The sequence below is a fragment of the Gekko japonicus genome, unplaced genomic scaffold, assembly GCF_001447785.1.
Source record: "Gekko japonicus isolate JY-2015 unplaced genomic scaffold, Gekko_japonicus_V1.1 scaffold2311, whole genome shotgun sequence".
Lineage (NCBI taxonomy): Eukaryota > Metazoa > Chordata > Lepidosauria > Squamata > Gekkonidae > Gekko > Gekko japonicus.
The window spans coordinates 193,002-208,514 of record NW_015164266.1 but is presented as its reverse complement, the minus strand read 5'-3'; the positions used below and the strand labels follow the sequence as shown (position 1 = coordinate 208,514).

The following is a 15,513-nucleotide window of genomic DNA, read 5'->3' as shown; positions in this document are numbered from 1 at the left end:
TGGCTAGGCAAGCAATGGTGGGGGCAATATTGGGAGGGCTGAAACTGGGCACTCTTGTAGCAGCTACCATAACTAAGATCTACTACAGCTAATTCAGGCCTTCTGTACATATAGGAATAGATATTTCTATGTGAACCTGACATATGTTTCAGAGGAAAGTGCAGCTTCCAAGAATACATACTTTTCTTCGTAAACATACCAGGAGATAATCCTAGGATACCTACTTGTTTACATTCTCTGGGCTCACAGCAACACAATAATTCTGTATCCCATCACATTAGCTGTCATGACAATCGAGTCCCTGGGGAGCTACATTCTCTCTGCGCTGAACCACCTCCTTCCTTGTTCCCCAAGAGAAAACGAAGCTCTGACCTGGCGAACTTCTGTCCTTCTCGTAGACAGGAAGACATTCCAAGGTGGGTTACTTTTTAACACTGTGCTGATATTAACTGAAACCATGTCCTTTGTGCTTCCACAGATCAATAACCCTAAATATTTAAACTGTTGTGTGGGACTGTATGAAAGGTCAGTGTAATGCTGAGGGATTTATAAGAACGCGTCCAGGAGGCATTGCTGTTGGTTTCTCCGAGTTAATTCTCCAAATTTTGTAACGATCCACTAATTTGAGCACTGTTTTTTATTTATTTATTTATTGTATTGGACTTGTAACCCGCCCTCCCCTGCATCGCAAGGCTCAGGGCGGGGTACCATAGATCAAAACGATATCATAATTATTAAAACAATTTAGTGTAATAACAATCAGAGTAAAATCAGATGGCGCCATTAGGCGCTGGACACATAATTTATCTGGATGAGGTTGTGCAAGCTGTGTGGTTTATAAAGCTGGTAGGGAAGAGGAGAGAAGAAGATATTGGATTTATACCCCGCCCTTCACTACCCAAAGGTGTCTCAGAGCAGCTTACAAACTCCTTTCCCTTCCCCTCCCCACAACAGACACCCTGTGAGGTGGGTGGGGCGGAGAGAGCTCTTGACAGAAACTGCTCTTTTTCAAGAACAGCTCTGACAGAACCATGGCTTGCCCAAGGTCATCCAGCCAGGTGCAAGTGGAGGAGTGGGGAATCAAACCCGGTTCTCCCAGATTAGAGTCCATGCACTCAACCACTACACCAAACACAATGCAATAACTGGTGGTGGTGGGGAAGCTGGGGGGAGGCCAACTTAGATGGAAACTTTGCTTCACCCCCTCAACTGTATGCCTGGCAGAACATTTCTGTTTTACAGGCCCTGCGGAACTGAATCAGAATCTGCAGGGCTAGATCTCATCTGGTAGAGCATTCCACAAGGCTGGGGCCAAAGTCGAGAAGGCTCTGGCCCGGGCGGAGGCAAGACAAATACTTTTGGGGCCAGGGACCTCCAAATTGGGGAACTCTAAGGCCCAGCTTGCTACAGGATCTTCTAAAAATAACAATGCTTCATCTGCACATAACGCCAATTTAAGCTTTGTTTCTCCAGTCTTTATCCGCTTACATTTTTACCCTGTCATATTTCTCAAGCAACTGGTTTGAGAACAAGGTTGAACAAGAAGGGGGACGTTGAGTGCTATCAGCTGTGAGCATATCCACTTTGAGACACAAAAAACGGACTCTGAGAAAGCAGCTGTTGTAGTAAGACTATATAGAGCTCCCAAGACAGCAAACAATGGTCAGGCAAGGAGATCAAGGTAGAGGCTCGCAAGAATTCACATCAGAGGATGGGATGAAATAAGGAGCTTCCTTCTTCTGGCCGATATATCTCAAAAACCACTAAAACGCAAATTTTCTCAAGTTACACTGCAGGCTGGCAACTAAACCATTCTGGAGAAATAAACAGATAACTGATTGAAACTGGCAGGGCTCAAGGATTGTATCAAGTCAGAAAGGTTTTCACCGGTGTGTGGTAGGCCTGAATGGTGTTATCTTTAGGATGTTAGGAGAACAGAGTTAACACTGAGATGGTGGTAACAGGTCTCTAGAAGAGCACGCCTTTTGTCCTCCAAGCAGTCAGGTGGAATATTTGTGGGTGCGGAAGAGAGCCTTAAGGAAGCAAATCCAATATTGCTGATTATTGCCGCAGGATCTTGACAGATAGGATCACCACTATGGGAAAACCAAGGCTTAAATAACATCTACCTCATCTTCCCTGATGAGCAAGTGAAAGACCTTGCTGTTAATGAAACTACAAGACACTCCCTATGGTCTTGCTCCTTTCTGCTTGCGATGCCTGACTGCCTGATAGTTTGCACTGCAGACAAACAGGCCTGTCACTGGTATCCACCCATCCCTCTCCATTCTGCTACAGCACCTAGTAAGATTACCCTTTTTATCCAGCATGCTGCATAAAAAGGCCGGCAAACAAAGCACCAATAACGGACACCCTAAAATCTACTGTTACAGGGCTTCCTAAAAAGCGCAAAACCTTTGCCTGAACACAGGTTTCCCACCATCCATTGCTACCTGGTTGGTAGGGTGGGGGTTCAAATGGTGGGGCTGCTCCCCGAGGATCTGGGTAAAACACATCGGCTTGCTGAGCAGGATATAACGGGGAGCCTCGTGGTACCATCTGGAGCTGCTTGCCGACGGATATCTGAGCCAGGTCTGCCGGTCCCCGGGGTGGCACGGGATGAGAGTTCACTGGTAAGGCAGACAGAGAGCTCTTGGGAACAGATTCCAGCCTAAAAGAGACAGATCACAACATCAGGGCAGGAACAAACCTTGGAAGCATCCCAAGCACACCGGTTTCACAATCTCCCTTTAATTTCTAAGCAGTAATCTGCATAGGTTCCCCCACCATCTTGCCCCAGCAACAGTGCATGCAGAAGCAACGGGACCACTGACAGACGGTCTGTGTTCCAGATACATCCCAGCTCAGATTCCAGCAGCTTGCATAGTTCAGCTACGCCAGTGCTCACAGTGAAAGCTGGGACTTACACTTTGCTTCATGACCACAACACATTAAAGGGAAGAAGGTGAATACATTTGCAACATCTGGCGATGGCACTCAGCTTATTCTGTCATTAACACTGAGGAGTCAAAGCAAGTCGCTGTTCCGTAAAACTGTAGACAACTGTGAATCTGAGCCTTTTTTAAATTTAGCAGGCATGCTACCATTATGGTTCTACTGCAGTTCTATTTCAAGTCAGAACTGATTTGACATCCCTGTACACTGATTGGGGGGGGAGAGCAGCAACCTATGTTAGAAGACAGGTTTCCGTGTGTGTGTGTGTGTGTGTGTGTGTATAAGGTTCTGTTACGATAAATCAAACGTGAAGTAAACTAATGTGCATTCCCATCTGCCTTTGAATATGAATGTTCATTCAGATCCACATCTTACTGGGAGCAAAGCACTTTGGAAAGGACTTCTGTATGTGAATTCCATGTATACATATGGAAGCCTGCTTCTGCAGCATGGATCATACTCTGCAGACTGACTATTCCTTCACACCCACGAAATTTCAAACACCGCAAGGAAAGAACATACAAGTCAGGAGGTGACCCAGGGGCACTGCTGCTAAGGTGGTCGATCTTCCCAGGCTTCAGTGCTGAATCGTAGCTGGAGTCAGTTCCACGAGAGATAAGCTGTGTCACTGCACTGCCGGCTGAAACAATCCCATTTGGCAAGGCAGAGGGTTTTCTGCTGGGCAGGTCCACTGCCCCTTCGTCTGACAGGATAGCTGCTGAAGATAAGCCCACTTCATTCAGTTGGCCTAAGGAGGCACTCAGGGGTCTTCGAGGAACCAGACGTTTGTTCATCTTACGAAATCTTTGGGCGGGGGGAGGAATCACAAAGAAAACAGGAATTAAAAATGACAGGCTTCCAAGGGTTTTATTTCTGTCCCTAGACAAGTGCTACAGAATGGCTGATATAACTCGGTCTAAGGTGGACAAATATAATGGTTAGACACTAAATTCCAACAACATAGAGCTTTCAACAGTTCCCCCTTGGCACAAGACCAGACCTAAGCAGCACAGCCTACAACACATGACCTCTAGATCACAATCCCAATTCTGCATTAGACCCCCTCTAACACCAGCATACATAGCAATAGCAAGCTTCTTTGGCAACAAACAAGCTTCTTTGGGGACTGCTGGCCAAAAGGCAGGATACATATACATAACAAAAGAAAACATTACAAGCACAGAACAGTCTTTGGGTGGTTTCTCAGGAACTCCATGGAAACATTTTAAATCCAGGAAGCATCACCATACACACACGGCTCTCTGCAAGCAACTCTGGCTCCACAGAAGTCAGGAACATCAGAAGCAGAATGTACACAGAAATGTACATATGTCAGACTACCCCCTACACTTTGCTTTGTCCCTTATCTCAGCCAAAACTGATATTCTTGATAGCTCTGCTCAGATAATTATTCAGGTAACTTAAAATCCAAGGGCATGCAATCAAATAAACGGTAAAAAAGTGAACAAAGACAGAATATCTTACTTTTCTAACTCTTCCTGCGAATGTGCAAAGGTACAGCTGGCCCCACGGGGGCACCCTCCTCTTTGCTTCATATCACGGCACATGTATGTCTTGTACTTGCTGTGCTGCGGAGGCTGAATTCAGAGGTGATAACATAAAGAAGATGACACCAAAATACTGACAAAACCCATTTGCTCTAAAAATAATTCTCCAAAACAGAAGTCAGAACAAATCTAATGCAATGCAAGAATACAGGATGCTGAAATGGCAGACGGATTATCTCAAAAAAGGTACTCAGCCACACCATAGACTAACAACACACTGATGGTGCTAGATACAGAATAGCTAGATCTCTAAGGGACAGGAAGAATTCTCATAAAACAGTAATTCCAGATTAACAGTTGGTGTTCCCTTCTTAAAGTTACAGAGATAAAAATGTGTGTTTCTATTGTCGCAGAATTTGGGCCTGGATTAAGCCTCAGTCCTCTGTTAAACCTATGTTACTTTAAAACACAAAGCTAAATGTACCAGTTATTATGGAATCAAATCTCAATGTCAATGTATTCAGATGACACAGGAGTAAGGAATCTACATCCATCATGGTGCCTGTGGCCGACATGGTGCCCCTGCCAATAACTTTCCTGGCAGCCACCAAATGTACACAGGAGTAAGGAATCTACATCCATCATTGTGCCTTGTGGGCGACGTGGTGCCCCTGGCCAACATCCTTCCTGGCCAGCCACCAAGTGTTTTCTAGAAAGTGGCTGCTAAGTGGCCACTGGAGATTTAATTGGCTGTGGGGATTTTTAAAAACGTTGCCATTACAGCAGCTGCCACCACAGCACAAGGGTCCTCACTGTGTGACTGAAGGTTCAAGCTGCAGCGGCCATTTTGTGGCTGGCTCCACTATGCTCTGGCAGAATTCCAAAGGTGTCCGCAGGCTCAAAATAGTTGGGGACCCTTGATTTATATGTTTTTATAGAATTGTTTAAAACATCATTTTAATGTTGAAACATTTTAATGTTTTGATGTTTGCCTCGAGGACCCTATTTCGGTGGAAAGGCAGCACAGGAATGTTAGCAACAAGAACAACAAATTCAACTGTTACAAAAAGGATTTTATATTTCTCTCCTTAATCTTTAGCAAAAAAGTTGCTAAATAGCTTTTTCTACAAAAAGAGCCCCAAGGCCAGGTGGGGCTTTTGCCCAGCAAGGCTTCTAACTGGCCACTGGAGATTTAATTGGCTGTGGGGATTTTTATTACAGCAGCTGCCACCACAGCACAAGGATCTTCACTGTGTGACTGAAGGTTAAGCTGCAGCGGCCATTTTGTGGCTGGCTCCACTATGCTCTGGCAGAATTCCAAAGGTGCCCACAGGCTCAAAATAGTTGGGAACCTTTGATTTATATGTTTTTATAGAATTTTTAATAGAATTATTTAAAACATCATTTTAATGTTGAAACTTTTTAATGTTTTGATGTTTGCCTCGAGGACCCTATTTGGGTAGAAAGGCAGCACAGGAATGTTAGCAACAACAACAACAACAAATTCAACTGTTACAAAAAGGATTTTATATTTCTCTCCTTAATCTTTAGCAAAAAAGTTGCTAAGTATGACACAACGCAAAAAGCACTGCTAGGCCTTTAAAAAGAAAAAAGAAAAAGCATCTTGACTGGGCCTGGAGTCAACATGTGGAGCTAAACTATTTCTTCCACATCCTCACCACACCATGCCACAGCATGCTCCTTATAGCCAAGCCGTGATTTGGCGGCCCTGTCTGAACCAGGCCTATTTGTCTCCTTTTCATAGTCACACAAATTAGAAACAAAGAAGACAAAGAAATACGACACTTTTACCAGAACTTGATTAGAATAAGGAGAACGATGAACTAGATCCAAAGAGGTTCGTTTCTGCCAACAGATGGCATTGCTGCCACTGCCAGCGGACTAAAACTTTCCCGGCCCCTCATCCAACCCCTGGCTGCAGCCTATGGAGTTCCCAGAAATGTTGCTCCTGGGCAACAGGGAACCTTCAGGAATAGTGTAAAGGATGAGGATGAAGTACTGAGTAGAAGGACGGAATCAGCAAACCCCACCACCACCCAGGGGCAGACAACTAGCTCTGGATTCAACCCGATGCCTTTGACTGTTATTAGTACTGTTATTAGTGCTTTCTGACAATTTTATTTTATGTTGACTGTATTTTATCAGTTTTAAAGTTGTCAATCGCCCAGAGCCCACTTGCGGGGTTGGGCAATCCATAAATCTGATAAATAAATAAATAAAATAAATAAATAATTTTGGTCAAACCTTATCCCACAGCACAATTCTGTATACATTTCTCAGACTCCTTCTCTAACTTAAAAGCAACTGGCAATCATCATTTTCAAAGTCTAGTTAACATTCATAAGGTTTCTGGAACTTAACATTTCCTTTAGTCAGCAGCTGTACTTTATCTCCGCTGCATATAAAGATGTACAAAAAACTCTGTCCTGCAATTTTCTAGCTCTCTTTTCAAATAAGTGCTAATATGCTTGTCAGATCTTTACAAAGCTTATAACCTGTATTACCCGTTATCTCTCCCACTCTGAGGCATCCCAAAACACTGTCTATTGTGTTTTAAAAGAACCACTCCCTTTTCTATTCCTATCATCAGATAGTTTCTTCAGAGACCTGATGGTGGTTCTGATATTTGATGCAGTCATTCGCTTGGATCCAGTGTAGTACTTCCACAAGTGGAAAGATTTTCGGCCACGGAATGCAACCTTCCTGCTTCCCACCCCTCCTCACTGCGGCCAAAACGCCCCCTGAAACACTGTTTCTGGAGGTCCCCTGTTCCTCCAGGATAAGCAATGGGGGGGAGGGAAACGTTTTGGCTCGTAGTGGGGAGAGGAGAGGCAAGAAAGTCACGCTCTGCTGGAAGAAACCCTTCTAACCAGGGAAATGCTCCACTGGATCCAGGTCATTCTCTGCAATTAGTGTGTTAATTTTTTTTCCTGTCAAGCCCCTGAAAAACTACCATCCTCACACAGCCCCCCTGTGCAGCGCTTTCTTTGTTGTGTTGTCTTTTTGCCTGGGATGGGGAGGTGGTGGTGGTGTGGAGAAAGGAACCAATTCCCTTTTGTTTCCGTACAGTCTTTGCACTGTTTCTCTTTCTATCGCTCCAAATGAACTCTTGCAACACAAAGTAGTATTTGTGGCTGACTCATCTTCATTTCATCTTAGAGACTGGCCAGAATAAAATTGAAGCAGAAAGACTTTATTTAAAATGTGTGTATATATATATATATATATAAATGAAAACATGGAACAATCCATCAAGGACAAAGGATGCCTTCCCACTGCAAAAAGCCCCACACTGCTCTGTACCTGCTGTTGATCTGCTCCTTTCTTGCTGTGATTCTGGATGTAATCAACCAGGCCGTGTACCACAGTCCGCACAGCAACCAGCCCGTTCTCAAGCTGTTCCCACGTGGGTGGCGGGGCGTCTAAAGCATTCACAAGAAACAGAGAAGTTAAATTTCCATCCTGTAGCTGAGAAATCCTAAAGAAATAGGATTCCCTAACTCGTAATAGGCTTTGACCTGGATGGCCCAGGCTAGCCTGATCTCGTCAGATTTTGGAAGCTAAGCAGGGTTGGCCCTGGTTAGTATTTGGATGGGAGAACATCCAAGGAAGTCCAGGGTTGCTATGCAGAGGCAGGCAAGGGCAAGCCACCTCTATATGTTTCTTGCCTGGGAAACCCAGGGGTGGCAAACATATGGCTCAGGGGCCAGAAGCGGCCCATCCAGGTCTGTTATCTGGCCGCGAGCAAGGGAGGGTGGTGGCGGCGGCAAGAGCAGCGAAAAGACCCGCATAAGAGAGCCAGTTTGGTGTAGTGGTTAAGTGCGCGGACTCTAATCTGGGAGAACCGGGTTTGATTCCCCACTCCTCCACTTGCACATGGCTGGATGACCTTGGGCAAGCCGTAGTTCTGATAAGAGCTGTTCTTGAAAAAGAGCAGTTTCTGTCAAGAGCTCTCTCAGCCCCACCTACCTCACAGGGTGTCTGTTGTGGGGAAGGGAAGGGAAAGGAGTTTGTAAGCTGCTCTGAGACACCTTTGGGTAGTGAAGGGCGGGGTATAAATCCAATCTCTTCTTCTTCATAAAGTTGGCTGGCTGGCTGGAGGGTTCATCCTCCCCCTCTTGGTTGGGCCAGGCTGCGCAAATGCGGCTGCCTCCCCCTCTCCTCCTCCCGTTGGGGGGGTGGTTGCCACCTCCCCGTCAGTGCACGTGTGCACTGGGCCTCCCCCTTTGCTTCAGCAGCAGAAGCCACCTCCTTTGCTACTGTCACCTTCTTCTTCTCCTCTGCCACCTCTCTCACTCTTTCTCCACCACAATGTTGGAGAAAGCGACCCTTGGGGAGAAGGGAGAAAGCCATCATGTGTGGCGATGGTGGGGAGCTGCTGATAGACACGGGCATTAGTGGCAGTGTAGAAATGGGAATGCCAGAGTGTATCTGGGGGAAGGGGTATAAGGGACTGGAGGGTGGGGCACGGAAGGGAAGGGTTGAAATGCGTGCAATGGGATGAGTGGTGGGAACAACACTTGGAAAGTCATGAGAGGAGAGGAGAGGAGAAATAAAGGTGTTGGGGTCAGGGAAGATACTGAGTGTTGTGTTTTTTTTTTGAGGGGCTGGCCTGCAAGAGCAAGGGTGTAGTTGGAGACTAAGATAAAACAGGGGGCCACATGTTTGACACCCCTGCCTTAAATCATGACTACTAGTCTTGTAACTTTTTCAGCAGCAACACTGACTTAGTGAAAAACTAAGGAACCTACGTGTCAGAAGACTGGTTTAATGGGTTAGTAGATCCAGTTGCCTTATGTATTTGCAAAGTAATTCTTCCCCCAAGAAAGACAGGTATTTAAAATGCATGGGGAATTACAAGATGCTTTGTTGGTACTGTGCTTTTCCTGCATTATCCCCCCCCCATTTCCAAAAGACACTACCGCCTAAATGCACATTTCTGCACATAATCTTTCCTTACTTCAACAAGGCTTTCTGCTTTCCCTGACCGGGATAGCCCAAGCAAGCCTGTTCTCGTCAGATCTCAGAAGCTAAGCAGGGCCAACCCTGGCAAGTAATTTGAAGGGAGACCTCCAAAGGAATACCAGGGTCGAGACGCAGAACCGGGCATATCAAGCCACCTCTCTGAAACTTCCAAACCCCAGTAGGGATCATCAGAAGTCACCATGACTTCCAGGCATGCAGGCACACTCACACACACACATGCATACCCCAACCAAAAGAGGAAAAAAGAAGGCTTTCTGCTTCTGTGATGACTTCTCTTCTGAGAAGCTTCTCTGGAGGATTACCTGCCACAGAAGTCACTGTTTTGTTTACCCTGTTTTTGTGATGCTTTTCAGTTTGGTTAAGTCTACTTGAGAGAAAGAGAGAACATGCACCCAGTGGTATACATATTTTGCAATTACCTGGACTGGGATCAATATTTGCTAGGAGTTCAAGATGAGGTCGAAGCCTATTCAGATTGGCGGGGTCTCCAGTCCGCTGGAGAGCAATTGTTAGCTCCTGAACACTCTGTGCAAAGGAGGCTGGGGTCTGCAACTTAAAACAATAATAACATAACAATTAGAGCTTTCTCTCTCCTGGAAGTCATTATCAGCAGATCACATCTAAAGGAGCATGTCCAAATGCCTTGCTTCAATTGTAGTCCAGTTGTGCACCCTGAAAGGAAGTAATTTCTCCTCCCAATTCAAGGGGCACCCAGTATTCTATCATTCAGCACTCCTTGCCACTCCCAGTGGCAAACCACACCTTGGTACTCCCCAAAGGCATTCATTAACTGCATATTCTGGGAAGATATTGAACCAAAGCTGTACTAGATGCTGTAAGAGCAGAGTTCTTCTGAGAAGGCAGGAATGAAAAGAAAAATGACACCTAATACTGGTGCCAGCGAGACACCACTTTCCCTTCTTTCCCCCTCCCATAGCCCAACACAGCCGTTACATGCAAAGTTTAATTTGCCAGCATGGTGCCATGGTTGAAAGGCAGGGTATAACGTATCATCTTCTGTACCAGCTGTGAAAAAGGAAATCAGGACCTGCTAGTTTAGGCATCTTAACACCCAATCAGAATGGTGAGCTGAAGAAAGAAGGCCTTTACTATTACAGACTATGAAACAGAAATGTGAGGGCCGGGGTGGAGGTGGTGAAACAGTCCCCCTGGGACTGCTATCAAATCTTCTGATGGAAAAAAAATATGAAATTTTGCACTGGAGAAAAAGAACAGACTCCTATGAAATGTTCTCCCTTTCGAAATGAGTGAAATGCTTTGGAAGACAAGATTTCAGTCCCTCAGAATATGTACAATGAAGGTTTGGTTATAGAACACAACTCTACAGAATTAAAAAATAATAATTCCTGCATATATAGTATACGTAACGTATATTTAAGCACATATTTATTAAGTTTGACTAACTAATACGCTATAATGTGTTTGGCAAGGGGCCGTGGCTCAGTGGTGGAGCATCTGCTTAGCATGCAGAAGGTCCCAGGTTCAATCCCCAGCATGTCCAATTAAAGGATCTGGCAGTAGGTGATGCGAAAGACCTCTGCCTGAGACCCTGGAGAGCTGCTGCCAGTCTAATTAGACAATATTGACTTTGATGGATTGATGATCTAATTCAGTATAAGGCAGCTTCATGTGTTCAATAGGCTATTAAACAGTGCAATGATTTTAAAGTACAACACTTTCTGTCTGAGCAACACACTTTCTTTTAATATGTTGTTGAAGGCTTTCATGGCCGGAGTTCATTAGCTGTTGTAGATTTTCCAGGTTGTATGGCCGTGGTCTTGGCATTGTAGGACCTGATGTTTCACCAGTAGCTGTGTGACTGGCATCCTCAGAGGTATAACATAGAAAGATGGAGTACTCTCTATGACACCTCTGAGGATGCCAGTCACAACTACAGGTGAAACGTCAGGTCCTACAATGCCAAGACCATGGCCAGACAACCCGGAAAAACTACAACAGCTAACACTTTCTTTTCTTTGCTACAAAATTTGTGTTTTCTATCAGCAACTTGTATTTTTTCCCTTCCTCTCAAATGACAAAAAACTAAGAGACAAGTGCTAAGTCAGCACAGGGTGCAGCAGGCTGAAGATGAGTCAAAAATACACCAAATAGTACAATTTTATATGCCAACTAACTCACAAATGATGTATCATTACAGCATTAAAATAAGTTTAGGCTTGGTAAGTAAGCATTGCATATATATTTCAATTATTTCTAATCTACCCCCTAACAAATGGCTTTAAAATTTCTGGAAATTTTATCTCTGCTCTGGAGTACTCTGCCTACTGGAGATGAAGGTGTGGTGTTTGTATGACCATTTTCAGTCAGGGCTGTAAAACCTTACTATTTCAGCTTTCACTTGTGATTTTCTAGTCGGTTAAGAAGAAGAAGAGATTGGATTTATACCCCGCCCTTCGCTACCCAAAGGTGTCTCAGAGCGGCTTGCAAACTCCTTTCCCTTCCCCTCCCCACAACAGACACCCTGTGAGGTGGGTGGGGCTGAGAGAGCTCTGGACAGAAACTGCTCTTTTTCAAGCAAGAACAGCTCTTATCAGAACTACGGCTTGCCCAAGGTCATCCAGCCAGGTGCAAGTGGAGGAGTGGGGAATCAAACCCGGTTCTCCCAGATTAGAGTCCGCGCACTTAACCACTACACCACACTTACCTGGCTGTTTTTAGCTAAGGTTATATGTTTTGGTTTTGCTTATATATATTTCATACAAGCTATTTCGAATACTCTGGAAAACAGCCAAAGAACATTGTTTAAGGAAATGCAATTGAGAAACAGGTAGGGAATTAATGAAGGCCTTTATTTATAGCTAATAATAACAGCCCTGACCTGGACGGCCCAGACTAGCCTGATCTTGTCAGATCTTTGAATCTAAGCAGGGTCGGCCCTGGTTAGTATATGGATGGGAGACCACCAAGGAGGTCCAGGGTTGCTACACAGAGGCAAGCAGTGGCAAACCACTTCTGAACGTCTCTCACCTCGAAAACCCCACAGGGTTGCCATCAGTCAGCTGTGACTTGATGGCAAAAAAGGCAGCAAAACTACAGTCGAGAAGCAAAGAAAACGTATCGGTTTGCACAGACTTTACCTTGTCAATGATGGACTGCATGTGGGATTTGTGGGACTGGTCACCATATAGCAACGAGGACCACTGATCTGGGGCGATGCGCAAACCAGCCTCCATCGCAATTTGCACAATCTGGGAATCGTGCTCCCGCCTCAGAGCTTCATACGTTCGGAACTCCTCCTTCAGCTGCATCAGGGAGGAGTCTTCATCGCGTTTAGTTACCTGGTGGAGACAACAGGGCCGTGTTCAGTCTCAGCTGGACCAAGGGAGACAATACACAAGAAGGTAAAACTTACCCAACTCAAAGTAATATTTTTCCCAGTTCTTTTACCCTGACCCTACAGTATTGTTATATGTCAAGATGTATGGACCGTACAATATTATCACCTAAGAATATTTATTTCTATCTCTGTGGGAAGTGGGAATGGCTTTTTCATAATCAGATGAAGTATGTATCACTTATTATCCCATTCTAGACAATATAGAGTTAAACAAATTTGATTGGGAAAACATAACGGAAGCTAAATACAAACTGATGCTTTATTGTGAATAATATAACCAATTTAGCTTTCCCTATTTTGCCTATAACTTAATGCTCTTAGTGTACAATATTAAAACATGCTTGGATTTATATGCATTACTAAACCTTATTGGACATATACAAACTCTACCTGTAATGATATGTTTATTAAGTCTATCTTCAACCCTAATGTCATGTCAAACTGTTTATATTGTTGTATTATTAAAATCAATAAAAATTTCTTTTAAAAAAAGTATGTATCACTTACAAACCTATTTCTGTATTAGTACACTCTGTATTTCTTTATTGACAGACCAGTAAAGAGTGCTGCACTTTGAGAGGCTCTGCTGTTGAAAACCAAGAGGGAAGTGCATTGCCTACTAAGACTGCGGAGTCAGTCTTTGGTTCATCTACGCTGAGTCAGGCCCCTTTGGTTCATCTAACCCAGTACTTTGACTTGCAGCAGCTTGCTAAGGTCTCAGGAAATGATCTTTTAGTTAAGATCCTTTCAGCTTGAGATGACAGGGAATAAACTGAAGCTTTCTTTATTAAAAGCACATACTCTACTGCATCATGGGCCATTTTTCAGCTGCCCCTGCCATCTTCTGTCCTAGAACATGAACAGCTTTGTGCGAAGACCTTGAATGGCTGACAATGAAAACTCTTCCTGACCCAAAGGAAATTGTGCGGGCTTGATTTTCGCAAACACAGACTCGTATTTATTTATTGTGTTTTCACTATACAATGGCACCTGCAAGTGAAAATGTATTTGAAGATGAGGGGCAGATTCACAGAATGCAGGCACAACGCAGTGTCCATCTGAAACTGCCTTCACACTGTTACCTGGATTGTGAAAGGAATTCCCCAAGTCATTCATGTGAGATAAATTCGAGGGAATGTATTTTCTCTGGATATGTGGCTTTATAAATGGCCACAACTTGGAAAGCTTAAAAAAAAAAACAACATACGAGCATATAAAAAGTGTTTCATCGCCCAGAGAACAACTGAACATCTAATATTAAAACGACTGCAGCCCTCACCAGTACAGCCTACTCAGTACCTTGAAACAAGAGGCCCTGTAAAGGAGCTGGACAACATGCCCAATGCTGGTTTTCGAAGCCTGAGGAAATCGCGGCTCCAACCTCTGTACCACGAAGAGAACCAAGACCTTCCGTGACAAAGCAGATCCGTCCTCCAAAGCCAAAAGAACCAACTTGAGAGCTTCCTCTTGCATGGCTGGAAAATTCAGGGTACAATGACAAAACAGATTAAGAACAGTTATACTCTTGCATGTTCTCTCTGTATTTCGATGCACTCATGAAACTTACAGATTAATGATTATGCTAGAGATTCTAGAAGCGTCCTTCCTGTACCATGTAATTCTATGGATATATGGCATTTCCTGTATCATCCAGCCGCTGAAGCATTAAGTCTGACAGTACTATTTTCATTTAAACAAGTCTCCCATCCACAATGCTAAAACAAAATCAAAATGCTAGAGATTCTAGAAGTGTCCTTCCTGTACCATGTAATTCTATGGATATATGGCATTTCCTGTATCATCCAGCCGCTGAAGCATTAAGTCTGACAATACTATTTTCATTTAAACAAGTCTCCCATCCACAATGCTAAAACAAAATCAAATGTCAAAAACTGAATGCAAAAGCAGATGTAACGTTATTCTCTAAGCAGTCCTGAGCACTTCAAGCTGTATCCAGTTTTTCACTGGGAGAAATTACAGCACCTTCTTACAAGTTTCAGTCTGATATAGAGATATGCATTTGCCTAAATCCAAGCCGAAAAAAATATCCAAATCCTTACTGGTATTTTCTGGATATTGTTTCAGCTAGATATAGATTTGGGTTATTGTTAGGCTATCTGAAATGGCCAAGCCCTGAAAATCCTGAAAATATTTGGGATTTTCAGGACCACAGGATGGTTGAACTTAAAGGGTGTTTAAAGGGATTGTGGTTCCTTTAAATGCCTTCTCCAAGCTGTGCAGCTCCACAGCAAGTGAATTCCGAAGGCGTTTAAAGGGCTCACAGTCCCTTTAAACACATTCCAGGTGGACTTGTCACTGGATAAGATGTTTAAAGGGACGATAAGCCCTTTAAACGCCTTTAGAGTTCACTTGCCGTGGAGTTGGGTGGCTTGGGAAAGGCATTTAAAGGGACTGCAATTCTTTTAAACACCTTTTCCCCCCTCCACTGAGGGCACCTTCTTTGGGGACCCATAGAATTGGACCTGCTGGTCAATCTTTTTGAAACTGGGGGAGGTGGGGTTGAGGAGAGGCACCAGCAGCTATGCTGCAAATTTGGTGCCTCTACCTCAAAAAACAGCCCCCCCCCCCGAGCCCCAGATACCCACAGATTGATTTCCATTATACCCTCTGGGGACTGGTCTCCCTAAGGCATAATGCAGCACC

General features: G+C 44.2%; 1 protein-coding gene across 1 annotated transcript in view; it reads right to left on the bottom strand.

The window, feature by feature from the left end:
• RC3H1 (ring finger and CCCH-type domains 1) overlaps nt 1-15,513 on the bottom strand; it is a 52,402-nt gene that overhangs the window by 15,465 nt on the left and 21,424 nt on the right. The window contains exons 5-11 of the mRNA XM_015408723.1: nt 14,149-14,324; nt 12,590-12,790; nt 9,890-10,022; nt 7,788-7,906; nt 4,441-4,553; nt 3,478-3,759; nt 2,454-2,671 (exon numbers count right to left, since the gene is read on the bottom strand). Of these exons, the coding sequence (XP_015264209.1) occupies nt 2,454-2,671; nt 3,478-3,759; nt 4,441-4,553; nt 7,788-7,906; nt 9,890-10,022; nt 12,590-12,790; nt 14,149-14,324 (1,242 nt within the window). The remainder of the gene's footprint in view (nt 1-2,453; nt 2,672-3,477; nt 3,760-4,440; nt 4,554-7,787; nt 7,907-9,889; nt 10,023-12,589; nt 12,791-14,148; nt 14,325-15,513) is intronic.